Source organism: Podarcis gaigeae, assembly GCF_964106915.1.
Source record: "Podarcis gaigeae genome assembly, chromosome: 11".
NCBI classification, from domain to species: Eukaryota; Metazoa; Chordata; class Lepidosauria; order Squamata; family Lacertidae; genus Podarcis; species Podarcis gaigeae.
Genome location: NC_139687.1, coordinates 688,331 through 703,614, shown reverse-complemented (window position 1 = coordinate 703,614; position 15,284 = coordinate 688,331). Strand labels below are relative to the sequence as shown.

General features: G+C 44.2%; 1 protein-coding gene across 6 annotated transcripts in view; it reads right to left on the bottom strand.

Moving 5' to 3' along the window:
• PIP5K1B (phosphatidylinositol-4-phosphate 5-kinase type 1 beta) overlaps positions 1-15,284 on the bottom strand; it is a 108,326-nt gene that overhangs the window by 70,729 nt on the left and 22,313 nt on the right. For 4 of the 6 annotated variants that reach the window (XM_083702048.1, XM_083702049.1, XM_083702052.1 and 1 more), the window contains exon 3: positions 14,513-14,596. In XM_083702048.1, the coding sequence (XP_083558174.1) occupies positions 14,513-14,596 (84 nt within the window). The remainder of the gene's footprint in view (positions 1-14,512; positions 14,597-15,284) is intronic. The other 2 variants (XM_083702050.1, XM_083702051.1) reach the window with 1 other exon arrangement.

Genomic DNA, 15,284 nt, shown 5'->3' with positions numbered 1-15,284 from the left:
TATCGCTTTGACATCTGCTGGAAGGGCATTCCACAGGGTGGGTGCCACTACCAAGAAGGCCGTCTGCCTGGTTCCCCATCAGTGTCCAGGCAGAACGATGGGGGAGGAGACGCTCCTTCAGATATACTGGACCGAGGCCATTTAGGGCTTTAAAGGTCAGCACCAACACTTTGAATTGTGCTCGGAAACGTACTGGGAGCCAATGTAGGTCTTTCAAGACCGGTGTTATATGGTCTCGGCGGCCGCTCCCACTCACCAGTCTAGCTGCCGCATTCTGGATTAGTTGTAGTTTCCGGGTCACCTTCAAAGGTAGCCCCACGTAGAGCGCATTGCAGTAGTCCAAGCGGGAGATAACCAGAGCATGTACCACTCTGGCGAGACAGTCTGCAGGCAGATAGGGTCTCAGCCTACGTACCAGATGGAGCTGGTAAACAGCTGCCCTGGACACAGATTTGACCTGTGCCTCCATGGACAGCTGTGAGTCCAAAATGACTCCCAGGCACCTGGTCCTTCAGGGGCACAGTTACCCCATTCAGGACCAGGGAATCCTCCACACCTGCCCGCCTCCTGTCCCCCAGAAACAGTACTTCTGTCTTGTCAGGATTCAACCTCAATCTGTTAGCCGCCATCCATCCTCCAACCGCCTCCAGACACTCACACAGGACCTTCACTGCCCTCACTGGTTCTGATTTAAAAGAGAGGTAGAGCTGGGTATCATCCACATACTGATGAACACCCAGCCCAAACCTCCTGATGATCTCTCCCAGCGGCTGCATGTAAATGTTGAAAAGCATGGGGGAGAGGACACAACCCTGAGGCACCCCACAAGTGAGAGCCCAGGGGTCTGAACACTCATCCCCCACCACCACTTTCTGAACACGGCCTAGGAGGAAGGAGCGGAACCACTGTAGGACAGTGTCCCCAGCTCCCAGTCCCTCAAGACGGTCCAGAAGGATGTTATGGTCGATGGTATCTGTCAGGACTGCCCTGACAGTATCAAACGCCGCTGAGAGATCCAGCAGAACTAGGAAACAGCTCGCCGGAGATCATCAACCAGTGCGACCAAGGCAGTTTCAGTCCCATGATGAGGCCTGAATCCCGACTGGAAGGGATCCAAATGGTCCGCTTCTTCCAGGCGTGCCTGGAGTTGTTCGGCAACCGCTCGCTCAATCACCTTGCCCAAGAATGGAAGATTTGAGACTGGGCGATAGTTGGCCATTGTGGCCGCATCTAAAGATGGTTTTTTAAGAAGCAGTTTATTAACCGCCTCTTTCAGCGGGTCTGGGAAGGCTCCCTCACGGAGGGAAGCATTCACCACCCCACGAAGCCCATCGCCCAGTCCTTCCCGGCTAGCTTTTATAAGCCAGGATGGGCAAGGATCCAGGAGACAGGTGGTTGGATTCACTCGTCCAAGCAGCCTGTCCACATCCTCGGAGGTAACAGATTGGAATTGATACCACTCAACTTGACTAGACAGAACTCTTGCACTCTCCCGCCCCGGCCCTGCTCCCACGGTGGAGTCTACTTCTTCCCGAATCTGAGCGATTTTATCTGCAAAAAACTTTGCAAAATCATTGCAGGAGAACATGTGGCCCGTACTGGGCCCCGATGTTGCAGGTGGTTCCGCTAAATTGTGAACCACCTTAAAAAGTCTCCTGCTGCTGTTTTCTGCAGATGCAATAGAGGCGGTGAAGAAAGTCTTCTTCGCCGTCGCTATCGCCACTTGGTAGGCTCGACGTTGAGCTCTAACCTGTGTCCGGTCAGATTCGGAATGAGTTATCCGCCACCGGCGCTCTAGCCGTCTCAACGTTTGTTTCATTGCCCTCATATCCGTGGAAAACCACGGGGCTCTCCGGGCTCCATGCAATCAGAGAGGGTGCTTCGGAGCCAAACAGTCAATAGCCCTGCTTAACTCCACATTCCAGCGGGCCACCAGGGAATCAGCTGAAAGGCCATCAACATGGGATAAAGCATCCCCTACCACTCTCTGGAAACCATTTGGATCCATTAAGTGGCAGGGGCGGACCATCCAAACTGGTCCCACCTCCCTGCAGAGGGGATGGGTCACAGAGAAGTCCAGTTGCACCAGGAAGTGATCTGACCATGGCACTTCTTTCGTTTCGCTTTTACTTAGTGTCAGATCACCAACATCCATAGAGGTAAACACCAGGTCCAAGGCATGTACGCGGCTATGGGTTGGGCCAAACTTATTCAGGGACAGCCCCATGAAGGCCATGCTTTCCACGAAGTCCCGAGCTGCCGCTTGTAAGGTCGTGTCGGCATGGATGTTAAAATCCCCTAGGACGACCAAGTTAGGTGTCTCCAGGAGAACATCCGCCACGACCTGAAGCAGCTCGGGCAGGGAATCCTTGGTGCAGCGGGGACGTCGGTACACCAAAAGGAATCCTGTACTGCCCCTATTGCCCAACTTCCAGAACATGCACTCGGAAAACTGGGTCTTCCCAATAGGACGCCTGGTGCAAACTAATGACTTTCTAAAAATCACTGCAACCCCCCCTCCCCACCCACATGACCTGGGTTGCTGTGCGTAAGAGAAACCTGGTGGACAAGCAGTGGCAAGGACAGGCCCATCTGCTTCATCCAACCAAGTCTCTGTTACACATGCCAGGTCAAGTCCTCCATCCATGATCAAGTCATGGATGGCAGTGGTCTTATGAATCATTGACCTGGCATTGCACAGCAGCACCTTCAGGTCATGTGGGTATCCCTTGCTGATTCTAGTATCCATCCGGTCAGGACCAGACCCGGAGGCAGGGATAGTCCTCAGACAACGACTAAACCTGCCTCCTCTGTAATGACATGGTCTGGTCTTAGCGTAGCTCCTCCTCCTACCCGTGATCATTGAGATCGGTTGTCCCAGTGCATCCCCCCCTGTGGAACATGCCGCAGCCATTTTGTGGGCTGGGGCCCACTCCCCGGCAGCCCTGACCCCTCCCCCTAAGAACAAAATAACAACTTAAACAAACAAACAAAACCAATAAAACAATACAAACAAAAAATAATAATGTAAAAATTACAAAAACATCAAAATAAAAAAGATAATTCCCCAAACCCAACCAAACATCCATCCCACCCCCACCCCCCACATACAAATAATCCAAAAGAAAATTTTTAAAAATATTTTTAAAACGCTCTGTGCCCCTCCTGCAGTAACAACTGTTCTAGTGAGGCCTGTCAGGCCCCGCCCTGGGCCAGATGGTAAGTGGCAAGAGCAGGGCCCTCAGGCACTCACTCAGGGGAGTCCTCCTGGGCAGCAGGCAGCAAGCAGTCCTTGTGAGGCTTCAGGCCCCGTCCTGGGCCAGATGGTAAGTGGCAAGAGCAGGACCCTCAGGCACTCACTCAGGGGAGTCCTCCTGGGCAGCAGGCAGCAAGCAGTCCTTGTGAGGCTTCAGGCCCCGTCCTGGGCCAGATGGTAAGTGGCAAGAGCAGGGCCCTCAGGCACTCACTCAGGGGAGTCCTCCTGGGCAGCAGGCAGCAAGCAGTCCTTGTGAGGCTTCAGGCCCCGCCCCAGGCCAGATGGTAAGTGGCAAGAGCAGGGCCCTCAGGCACTCACTCAGGGGAGTCCTCCTGGGCAGCAGGCAGCAAGCAGCATGCAGTCCTTATGAGGCTTCAGGCCCCGCCCCAGGCCAGATGGTAAGTGGCAAGAGCAGGGCCCTCAAGCACTCACTCAGGGGAGTAAATCTTATTTTTAAATTTATTTTACAAGTTGTTGCTGATTCTTTATTAAGCGGGGTAAGAAAGGGGAGCCAACTTATTTCACAGCTAGACTTGTCAAAGCCAGGTTTTACAGTCTAATTCCTATGCTTTTAATTTAGCTGCCAAGAATGGAATTTTGAAACTCTGTTTAACCCACACATGTGGGTGCCTAGAGGGAGAAATAGCAATTAATATATCCTCTCCTACTATTAAAGCCCACTCCACAATTAGAAAGGTTTCACTATGTTCTAAGGCAATCCCAGAAAAGATGGAACACATGGAGGGAAAAACACAGGATGACAATGACAGGGTGACTACATTATGTAGATGCTCTACAAAAAGTGAGTGAACAAAGCATGGCTATTCTCGAGAAAAAAACCTTGTGAAGAAGCACCTCAGGATAAATATTTAGAAATAAAACCAAGTAATCGTTAGTAACCTGTAATTTTTTTATAACAATTTAACATGCCACTAACATTTCATGCATTTTTAGATTTATGAATCAACAATACCATACCAGGCTTTCTTCCCAATGGCCTCCCTCTCCTGTAGGTGGAAAATGGGGTGACTGCATTACGTAATCTTACAGATATTTTCAGATTTTGACCAGTTTAACCACTGGTCAGCATTACACAGAAAATCCACATATAAATCTAAAAAAGAATATATAAATCTAATAAATAATTATAATACACAGAGAATCCAACTGACAGCATGCCAGTGATTCTGATCATACTTCTTGTGTAATGTCCAAAGGATGAATTTCTCACCAGCACAGTAAAATGTACACATTTCAGATGACCTACAACTCAAGCATCACAAAATGGGGGAGATGCAGGGACTCCCTTTCGGATTTTATACAGGAAGCACAAATGGATGAGGCATAAGGTCCTCTTTCATACTTTGTTAGCACTTCTACGAAACAATCAAGGCTGCCTGAAGTATACCTCCATTTCTTTCTGACCATCTCCTAAGATTACTTTCCACATTGTTGTTTCAGAATGAAGACAGCTTCTCTTTTTAAAATGTAATGGTTGTATCTTCAACTTGCACAAGGCTCCCACACCTACACCAGCCAACTGAAGAAAATGGAAGTAAAAGACTGCAGCTCAAATCAATCTTCCAGTACTGTTATATTAAAATACAACTATAAATCTAAAAGGAAGCAGGTTTTGGTGCTGCAGTCCTTGAACTCCGAATGAATCACTTTCTAACTCTAAGGTTCCAGTCATATGGAGAAGGCAAATCTGAGTCATGGAACTTCTGATTACATGGAACTCTTCATTCTCTATTAATATGTTATTATATGTTATTATAAAGCAACAGTCACCTCAGTTTACCTTTAAGTAGCGCCTTTTCCAACTTGAGAAAAATATTTAACTTTTTTGCCCCTCCATTGATAAATATTTCCCTTTAGGAATATAATAATCCATAAACACCTGGGATATAATCTGTACAAAGTCAGCAGCTGCTTGAATGCTCAACCTGCAAACCACTGGCTATTCAAATATGCAACAGAAAGAAGTGGAAACAGGCAGAATACAGCCTTAATATTTATAGTTGTCATCTGTAATCAGTAACTATCGTGCAACCTTTGGAACAATGATAATAAGAACTTCCATATGTGTACCAATTCTAGAAAGGATTCAGATTCTGCTACTCCAAAATGCATCAGCACATTTTTTCCTTTTTCACAGAAGTAATACAGTACTAGAAATGCCAATACATGACTTAATTCATAAAGGGAAGTTTTCCTTCTGCACATATGTTTTCCCTCTGCACATAACTGTTGCATTATAGGGAAGCATTGCATCTCTTTCTACACATAACTGTGGCCTTATGGGAAGTCTTGCTATGGGAAGTATTGCTTCTTTTCTCTTGCATTCTGGGAAGTCTCGCTTATAATCTTCTCTCTGTTTCTGCACACACTGTACGAACCTGCTCCAAACACCAAGACATTCCCTCATCGCTCCGTTCACCTAAAGTTCATGGTGACTTGTACTCCATGCATAGCTGACCACATCTATAGAACTTGATTATTGTATTCTTTCATGTTATGATCAATCATTAGTAATTGTTTCATGCCATATTAATCTTTAGTTAGGAGGTTTCATGCTTGTCTAGTCCCAACCTCGTTTCCCAGCCTTTAATCTACCAGTGATTAATGTTCACATGTAATTTCCACCCCTCACATGTAATTCCCGCCTTGCATTTGCATTAACCAATAGGCAATGAGTTTCTTTGTGTTTGTATCAACCAATCAGCCACAACCACACCTGTGGCAATGTTTGTAATATTCAATAAAAGAGAGTTCCCGGGGCTTCTCCGGCAGACGCCTCTCACATGACACCTACTACTCGTCTCCCGTGATTTTCATTCCTACAAATTCAGGTTACACATGTTAACAATTCAGAATAAGAGTTTAGGGTCCCCTTTCCTGAAAAGGATACCAGCAGTGCTTTTTCTGAGGGTACCAACACTCTTTTTCCAAGCAGAAAAGCACTGTATATCAGTGCTGTCAATGGGTACTAGTCAGGGCGGCTACATATTGCCTATGGAATCAGAGATGCCTCTGAATACTCATTACTTGTGAGCACATGCAAGGAGAGTGGCATTGCGCTCATGTCCTGCTCGTGGCTGCCCACTGTGCAAACAGAATGCCAGACCAGGTGTGGCATTTTGCTGTGATACAGAAGGGCTCTTCTTAGTTTCTTAGTTTCTAACCAGATTATAAGACAACTAACAGGAATCACAACAAAATTATTACTTTCACAAAATAGAATAATTCCCTGTGCCCCTGGTTTGTACACTAATATTGAGACTGGCCACTGTTGTCTGTTGTTTTGAGATCATACCCTCAAGAACATGTCCCTGAATCTCCTTTGAAAGCAGCAGTTCCTCAGCAAATAACCAGCTGATGTGGAGAAAGGGTCACTGTAGGGAGAGACTTTGAAGCTGGATTATCAAATCTAACTGATGTTGGATTTTAAGGAAGTCTTTTCCTTTTTAAGAGGTTTTATATGGAATGGAAGGGGGGCAAGTAATTTGCCTATAAACAAGTTTAGAGATTAGTGTCTGGAGCATCTTTAAAAAGTACTTTAGATGCCATTCAGATTGTGGGGGAGGGAGACAGTGCTCCTGAAGGTAGGAGTCTATCAATTGATGAAGATGATCATCCAAATGTCATAGACCAAATGGAGCAAACAGCACGTAGACCTAGTGGTGGGAGGAAAAAATCCTTAAATAAGAGACACGGGGGAATGATTAATGGACTTCAATGTCTGTACACTAATGCACAAAGCATGGGAAATAAACAAGATGAGCTTGAGCTCTTGGTACAGCAAACTAAATATGACATAATAGGCAACACTGAAACCTGGTGGAATAAGTCCCACGATTGGAATGTAATAATGGAGGGATACAATCTATTTCAGAGAAACAGACCAGACAAGAAAGGAGGAGGAATGGCGTTATATGTCAGGGATGTGTATACCTGTGAAGAGATCCAATATTTAGAACCTCAAAGCCAAAGTGAGAGCATTTGGGTCAAAATTAAGGGAGAGAAGAATAACAGTGAATAACTCCTCATTGTGGGAGTTTACTATAGATCCCCAAGCCAAACGGAGGACATAGATGATGCCTTCCTGGAACAGATGGCCAAGCATGCAAAAGGGAGATACTAGTAATGGGGGACTTCAATTACCCGGATATTTGTTGGATGTCAAACTCAGCCAAGAGCATAAGGTCAAACAGATTCCTCACTGGCCTTGCAGACAACTTCATTGTCCAGAAAGTGGGAAAAGCAACAAGAGGAACAGCCATTTTAGATCTGGTCCTAACCAATGTTTTGTTTTGTTTTGTTTTGTTTTTTTAAGAATGGCAAACTGCCACATGCAGCGCCTTACTTGGATGTGTCTGGAGTCTTGGAAGCTTGACTACCCTACGTTCTCCTACAAATGGACCTTGAGCTTGTTTGGAGGTTCTAGCAGGGGAGCGCAGCTATCGTATACCCTTGACCGAAGAACGGTACACTCCTTCTATCTGGGATGGTCGTCCTCTTCCACCGAGCGCGCAGCTTCGGGAGGGACACACATGGAGCGGTGAGGGAGGAAGGGGACACCCGCCTAGCCAGCCAGATCAGCCGAATCAACCCTGGCGATCAATGGGGTGACAGATGTCGCAGCCAGATCGCCCTCACATAACTCAAATAGAAAAATATCTAGAAGATTATAGCGGGAAGACCATAACGGAGGAAGTCTCTGCCCCCTTCACATTTCCTCTCCCAATTTCAGATCAGGACAGCCTTCCCTTCCCTAGAGCCACACAGATCCTTGAGGTTCCAGTCTCCCAACTAGGCCCAGTTAGGACAAGAATGGACCACAGACAGAGAACAGGTCTTTTCCATCTGAAGACCACTATCATGTCAAACTCAGCCAAGAGCATAAGGTCAAACAGATTCCTCGCTGGGCTTGCAGACAACTTCATTGTCCAGAAAGTGGGAGAAGCAACAAGAGGAACAGCCATTTTAGATCTGGTCCTAACCAATGTTGATGACCTGGTTAGTGGGGTAGAAGTGGAAGGATCATTAGGCACGAGTGATCATGCTCTTCTGAAGTTTACTATACAGCGGAAAGGAGCAGCCAAGCATACTAGGACTCAATTTCTTGACTTTAAGAAAGCCAACTTCATAAAACTTAGGGAAGTGCTGGGTGAGATCCCATGGACAGTAATACTAAAAGGAAAGGGAGTTCATGATGGCTGGGAGTTTGTTAAGAGGGAGATAGTAAAAGCACAACTTCAGGCAATACCAATGAGACAGAAACATGGAAGGTGCCTAAAGAAGCCAGGGTGGCTATCTAAAGAACTTTTAACTGAGTTAAGATTTAAAAAGGATGTGTACAAAAAATGGAAAAGGGGGGAAACCACCAAAGAGGAATTCAAACAAATAGCCAGCACGTGTAGACACAAAGTCAGAAAAGCTAAAGCACAGAATGGACTCAGGCTTGCTAGAGAGGTTAAAAGCAACAAAGAAGGCTTTTATGGGTATGTTTGTAGCAAAAGGAAGAACAAAGAAACAGTGGGGTCACTCAGAGGAGAAGATGGTGAAATGCAAACAGGGGACACAGAAAGGGCTGAACTCCTCAATGCCTTCTTTGCCTCAATCTTCTCCAATAAAGAAAACAATGCCCGACCTGAAGAATTTGGAGCAAATGATTCAGCAGAGGAAACACAGCCCAGAATAACTAAGGAGATAGTACAAGAATAATTGGCTAGTTTAGATGTATTCAAGTCTCCAGGGCCAGATGAACTGCATCCAAGAGTATTAAAAGAACTGGCAGATGTGATCTCAGAACCACTGGCAGTCATCTTTGAGAATTCCTGGAGAAGAGGCGAAGTCCCGGCAGACTGGAGGAGGGCAAATGTTGTCCCTATTTTCAAAAAGGGGAAAAGAGAGGACCCAAATAATTACCGCCCAGGGCAACCAAAATGGTCAAAGGCCTGGAAACAATGCCTTATGAGGAACGGCTAAGGGAGCTGGGCATGTTTAGCCTGGAGAAGAGGAGGTTAAGGGGTGATATGATAGCCATGTTCAAATATATAAAAGGATATCACATAGAGGAGGGAGAAAGGTTGTTTTCTGCTGCTCCAGAGAAGCGGACACAGAGCAATGGATCCAAACTACAAGAAAGAAGATTCCACCTAAACATTAGGAAGAACTTCCTGACAGTAAGAGCTGTTCGACAGTGGAATTTGCTGCCCAGGAGTGTGGTGGAGTCTCCTTCTTTGGAGGTCTTTAAGCAGAGGCTTGACAACCATATGTCAGGAGTGCTCTGATGGTGTTTCCTGCTTGGCAGGGGGTTGGACTCGATGGCCCTTGTGGTCTCTTCCAACTCTATGATTCTATGATTCTATAAGGTAAAAGGCAAAGGTAAAGGACCACTGGACGGTTAAGTCCTGTTTTTCTTTTTTGGCGATCACTCGCAGCTGAGTAAGATTGTCTTCCCATAAACACGGTTTTAACAGTGAGTCCGTAAGTGACTATGGAGGCCAATTCTGGATCCACACACGTCCTTCCAAAGTGGGGACATAGGTTTCCAGGTGGGAGTTGATCATGGTGAGGGTTCACCTTTGGTAAAGAATGTTCTCCAATTGGAGTGCTCGCAGGCCAGTGTTTCCCAGTTGTCTGTGTTTATACTACATTTTTTTAGATTGGCCTTGAGAGTCTTTGAACCTCTTTTGTTGACCACCAGCAGTACGCTTTCTATTTTAAAGTATGGAATAGAGTATGGAATAAAGTATGGAATAGCTTTGGAAGACGATAATCAGCATCCGCACATGACTAGTCCAACGAAGTTGATGTTGAAGAATCATAGCTTCAACACTGATGACATTTGCTTCATCCAGTACACTGGCATTAGTTTACCTGCCTTCCCAAGTGATGTGAGACACCATTGATGTAATCTTTTGAGGAGCTGGAAATGGCGTTTGTAACTGGTCCACATTTCACAACCATACAGTACAATAGCTTTGTAAACAAGCATTTTGGTTTCCCTGCAAATGTCCTGGTCCTCAAACACTCTGCACTTCAATTGGGAGAAAGCTGCACTCACAGAGCTCAGATGATGCTAGATTTTGGCATCAATGTTAGCCCTTTTGGAAAGAGAACTGCCCAAGTAGGAGAAGTGATCAACATTTCCCAACGTTACACCATTGAGTTGGATTTGTGGCGCTGCGGAGGCATTGTTTTGTGCTTGTTGGTGCAGCACTTTGGTTTTTTGGATGTTGAGCACTAGGCCAAGCTTTTCTTAACCTTCTTAACCTTTCTTAACCTTCTCCAAAGATATTTAGGATGGGTGCGGCAGGAAATGGGACAGAGCAATGGGAGCTCAACCCGCCGTGCAAATTCAAACCACCATCTTACGACTGGCTAGCCCAAGAGGCTTGGTGGTTTAGACCCCAGCACCACCCGAGTCCCATTCAGATGTAGCCCTACTGAGGTCCTACTAGGGTCCATGTGAACACTTCTATGTAAGTAGCATAAGTATTACCATTAAAGATAATGTTTAACGACACTACCTTGAGCCTAATAAGAAACCTCCCTCAAATCAATGTTAGCCAGTTACATAAATAAGTTTCTGGAAGGTAATTACATTGCATGTAATTACACAAAAACATCTTGTGATTCATTTCTAAGAATAGATATTTCTGTTTATACAGGTAATCTTTCAGAGTGTCTGATTTTATTACTTGTCCAAATAAGTGAACTGCATGACTTACCAAAAGAGAACTGCAGTTATTAAAATTACCATTGCCAGAACAGCACATGGAAAATACCACTAAGTCTCAGGCATATTTGCATGTTTACATTTTATCTTATGGACAATTAGATGCATAGCTGCCAACTTTCAGATTTGAAAATAAGGGATCAGCAGCCTCGAAAATAAGGGATTAGCAGCCTCACCTGTCCCGGGAACAGTCTACGGGATATCTAACAATCTGGGATAGCAGTGGGAAGCAGTGGGAAACGGCGCTGGAATAAGGGAATTTCCAGCAAAAAAAAGGGAAGGTTGACAGCTATGACTAGATGTCAAACTAAAACTTTCCATGTGACTTTTCCCCTTGTTCAACATACTCTCAAAATAGAACAAAATCTCTGCAAATGGTACAATTATTATTAAGAGCAGAATGAAGAACAAAAAAAAAATTGTATTCTGGCAGCAAATTCTGCATGTTCCATGGATTTTATGGGCTTCTCTTGGTTCTCTCTGTCACCTCCCATAAGCATCACTGCACCATCAATATGGAAGCAAGTCTGAATACGGAGTTACACAGCTAAAATTAATTGAGAATCTTTTGATGTATCCATTCCCATGGACCCACCAAGATGCAGATAGGAAAAGCACAGGAAACCCTTCATCCAAATTTTGTCACTGGATCTTCCATATGTAGCTGCTTACTGAGTCACAACATCCTGATGGTGGAGTCTGTTGTGGCTGATTTCATGATTGTGGCCATCACTGGGTCGTTAGCAGCCATAAAGGGCTCTGGAAACCACATTTTGTCTCTCCTGGACTTTTTAGAGCAATTTGAGAGATTTTCCAATTCCTTAAAATTTAGGCTATTTCTAAATGCAAGTTCAGAGTCTTCTGTTTATGTTAAACTGCAAAATTTTAAAGTCATTAAGAGAATGGGCCAAGTTTAATTTCCAGCTTTAAAAGTTCTCATCTCTGCCACATTAAACATTCCAGAGAGTAAATATTAGATTTGTTTATTTCTACAGGACAGTGTAGGGCACTGAAAATTTTTGATGCTTACTGCAAATCAAATTTTCTTACAATTAATCATGCCAAGTCCAAAGTTCTAATTTTCACCAAGAGTCGAAAAACCTATAATTGGAGAATAGACGGAAAAGCCATTGACCAAGTCTTTAAATTTCAATACTTGGGAGTCCTTCTCCAACACAACATGGGCTGGAAGGTCCATCTGGCATATGTATTAAATAGAGCTAAAGCCCTTTCCTTTGCGCTACTGCGTTTTTTCTTTTCAGATGGGGCTTTCCATATTCCATCAGTGTTAAAAGTTTTCAGGGCAAAGGTGATTGCAACAATAGCATATGCAATTCCAATATGGGGGTCCTTTGTTAATCTAACCCAATTGGAGGTAATCCAAAACCAGCTGCTAAGAAGGTTGCTAAAATTACCCAGGTGTGTAGGCAATACTGCTATACGTCTCGAACTAAATGTTACATCTCTAGAAACCACATTATGGAAATGCATCCTCTGTTACTGGTTGGCATTATGGCATAAACTTCCAAATCTCCACTTGATACAGTGTCTCTGGAGAGACGACTTCCCTAGCCCTTGGGCAAAAATAATACATGGGAAACTTGTGTCCTTAGGACTATCTCCATCTGAACTACTAAAATTGGACTTAATTTCTGCCAAGAGAATTATAACTCACAAATTAGAGGAGATGGATTTACAATTTAATATTGCGACAGGTGGTGGCACCTGTTCGCCGATAAACCTTGGCTTAACACCACCAACGAAGCTTCCATCTTATTTAACTACCTTATCTGTGGTGATGCACAGGTATGACTTTATAAAGGCTAGATTCAACGTTTTCCCATCAAATGTGTTGGGTAACAGACTCTCCAATGGACAGATCTCACTCCTCTGTGACTGTAAAAGTGGATCTACAGAATCGTTATATCATATAATCTTCTGTTGTCCTATACATTCGGCTTCACGGTCCAAGTTTCTGGCCCCATATTTATCGAGAATAGCTGACAGACCTCAGGAAGCCCAAATAATATACTTATTAAACGACGAAGACTCAAGTAGATCCCTTGCAGTCGCTAGATACCTGATAAATGTCTTATTTCATAAGAGGAGAAATGGATCACTGTATGACTCTGACAGCTTAGCCAAACTTAAGAACCATCAATAAGTGCCAGAACTAAGACGCATACCCCCCAAAATCTGAGGGATTTGAATTGCGGTTGACATAGAGGGAGCTTATTGTGTATAGTTTACTAAATTGAAGTAAAATTGGTTTTATAGGGGTGTTTTAACTTGGAACTGTTTAAATTGTATTATTTATGGATAAATTTTGATGTATTGTTTTTAGATATGGGCCAATGGCCGTAATAAACCAATCAATCTATACAGGACAGTGTGCTAAACTGAGGGGCTCTCAGGCTGGATGCAAAATAACAACTTTATGTAAGTTGCTTCTCCAAAGGTGTATTTGCAGTCGATTAGTGCATTTAAAAAATAAATAAATCAAGTAATCCAAGATTACTAAGCTTTCTCAGATAAGTAACAACAAGCAACAGCGGCCATCAGAGAGGACAAGGACAAGAGGAAGAAGTGTCCATGCACACGAAAGCTCATACCAAGAACTGACTTAGTTGGTCTTTAAGGTGCTACTGGAAGGAATTTTTTTTTGTTTTGACTATGGCAGACCAACACGGCTACCTATCTGTAACTGGGACAAGGAAAGGATCAGGGATGCGGTTTCCGTGATCTTCTCTAACAAGAAAAAGGAAGGCGAGTGAGCAACAAGCTTCCTCCTTGATGGGGAAGGGTAGGAAGGCCAAGGTGAGGGTGCGGCTTCTCCCCAGCTTGTGTGGCTGCTGCATCCAGGAATGAGATGTGTGCAGTGCAGCTGGCTGAGTTATGAATGGGTCACAGCTGTGGGCAATCTGTATCAACTTCATTGGTGTCCAGCATAAAAGCAAGACTAGAAGGAGAGACTAGGGTGATTGTCAGCAGGTTCCAGGACCCTGTTTGTTGTGAGATTTGGAGGGGTGATCTGTGAGTTGGTTTGGGCCCTTGCTGACAGCTGCCATAGCTTGATGGAGTCCTGGGTGATAGTCTGGAGTCAGAAAGGTTTTGAGTGGGGAGGTGTGTCAGAAGTGGAAGGAACAGCTATCAGTATATGTTTAATAGTAATTTGAATTAACATTTTTACTGTGTATTTTTGTAACATTTGTTGCTTTAGTTTGCATCACTTAAGAGATATTTTTATATTTTAAGTGGTATAGAAAGGGTCTGCCTAAATTAATAAACGTGGCTGCTAGCCACGACTGGGAGGGAAGCTTCTGTAAATTTAACTCCATATTAAGATGACAACATGTGAACTAGCCCTAAAAGATCTTTGAGACTGCCCCACTCTTGAAATAAATCTTCTGCTTTGGTGTAGTTCATTGGGGGGGGGGGATTAGAAGTGTCAACATTAGTGTTCTGTACCAGTGTACAATATTTCCGAAAAAGTTACATGCAACAAAAACCTTTTTGTACGTTTTCTCCTCGTTTTGTTTTGTTTCATTTTGTTTTCCGGAAGGAGGATCTCCATTTTCAGATATAGACTGCATCTGAAAAGTTTAAAAAAAGTATCTAAGGATTTGAATACAAGTTGTATATAATAGTCAAATAATAAAGCAGTAAACATAAAATAAGAACAGCATCAGATCAACACTGGAGTAAAAGTCAGTCAAGTGTCAGAAAAAGAGAGGGAGTATACAGCCTAAAAGCCAGATCAAATGCCGTTAAAAGCAGAAAAGAACACAAAGGACATTGCGGCAACTAAAAGATAATAATAAAAGGTGCCTTGGACTGACAGACCACTCATTAGCTGGGTCCTGGTTCACACATCTAATTAAACTGTATTTTAAAATGAACTATGAATTGTGCCTGCTTTTCAACAGTTCCTATGGAGCTCCTCTCCAACTTGCTGCCCTGCTGCAGATGAAGCAAGCCACAGCCTGGCTTGTCATGCCATCCAGACTTGAACTCATAGTTTATTTTACTCTAAGCAAACCACTAGCAGTAAGCCAAGAACAATCAGTGGTTATCCTTCATGGGTTCTTTGGAGAGAAACAAACCACGAGGCCAGGTTTGGATGACATGACAATGGCTTGCTTCATCTGCAGCACAGCAGCAACAGCAGCAGCAGGAGAGGAACGCCATAGGGACTTTTGAACAGCATATAACAGTGTTTGTTTGTTTTAAACAATGGTTTAATGCAGTGGCGGGGAACCTCCAATGCTTGGGCCTAATAAA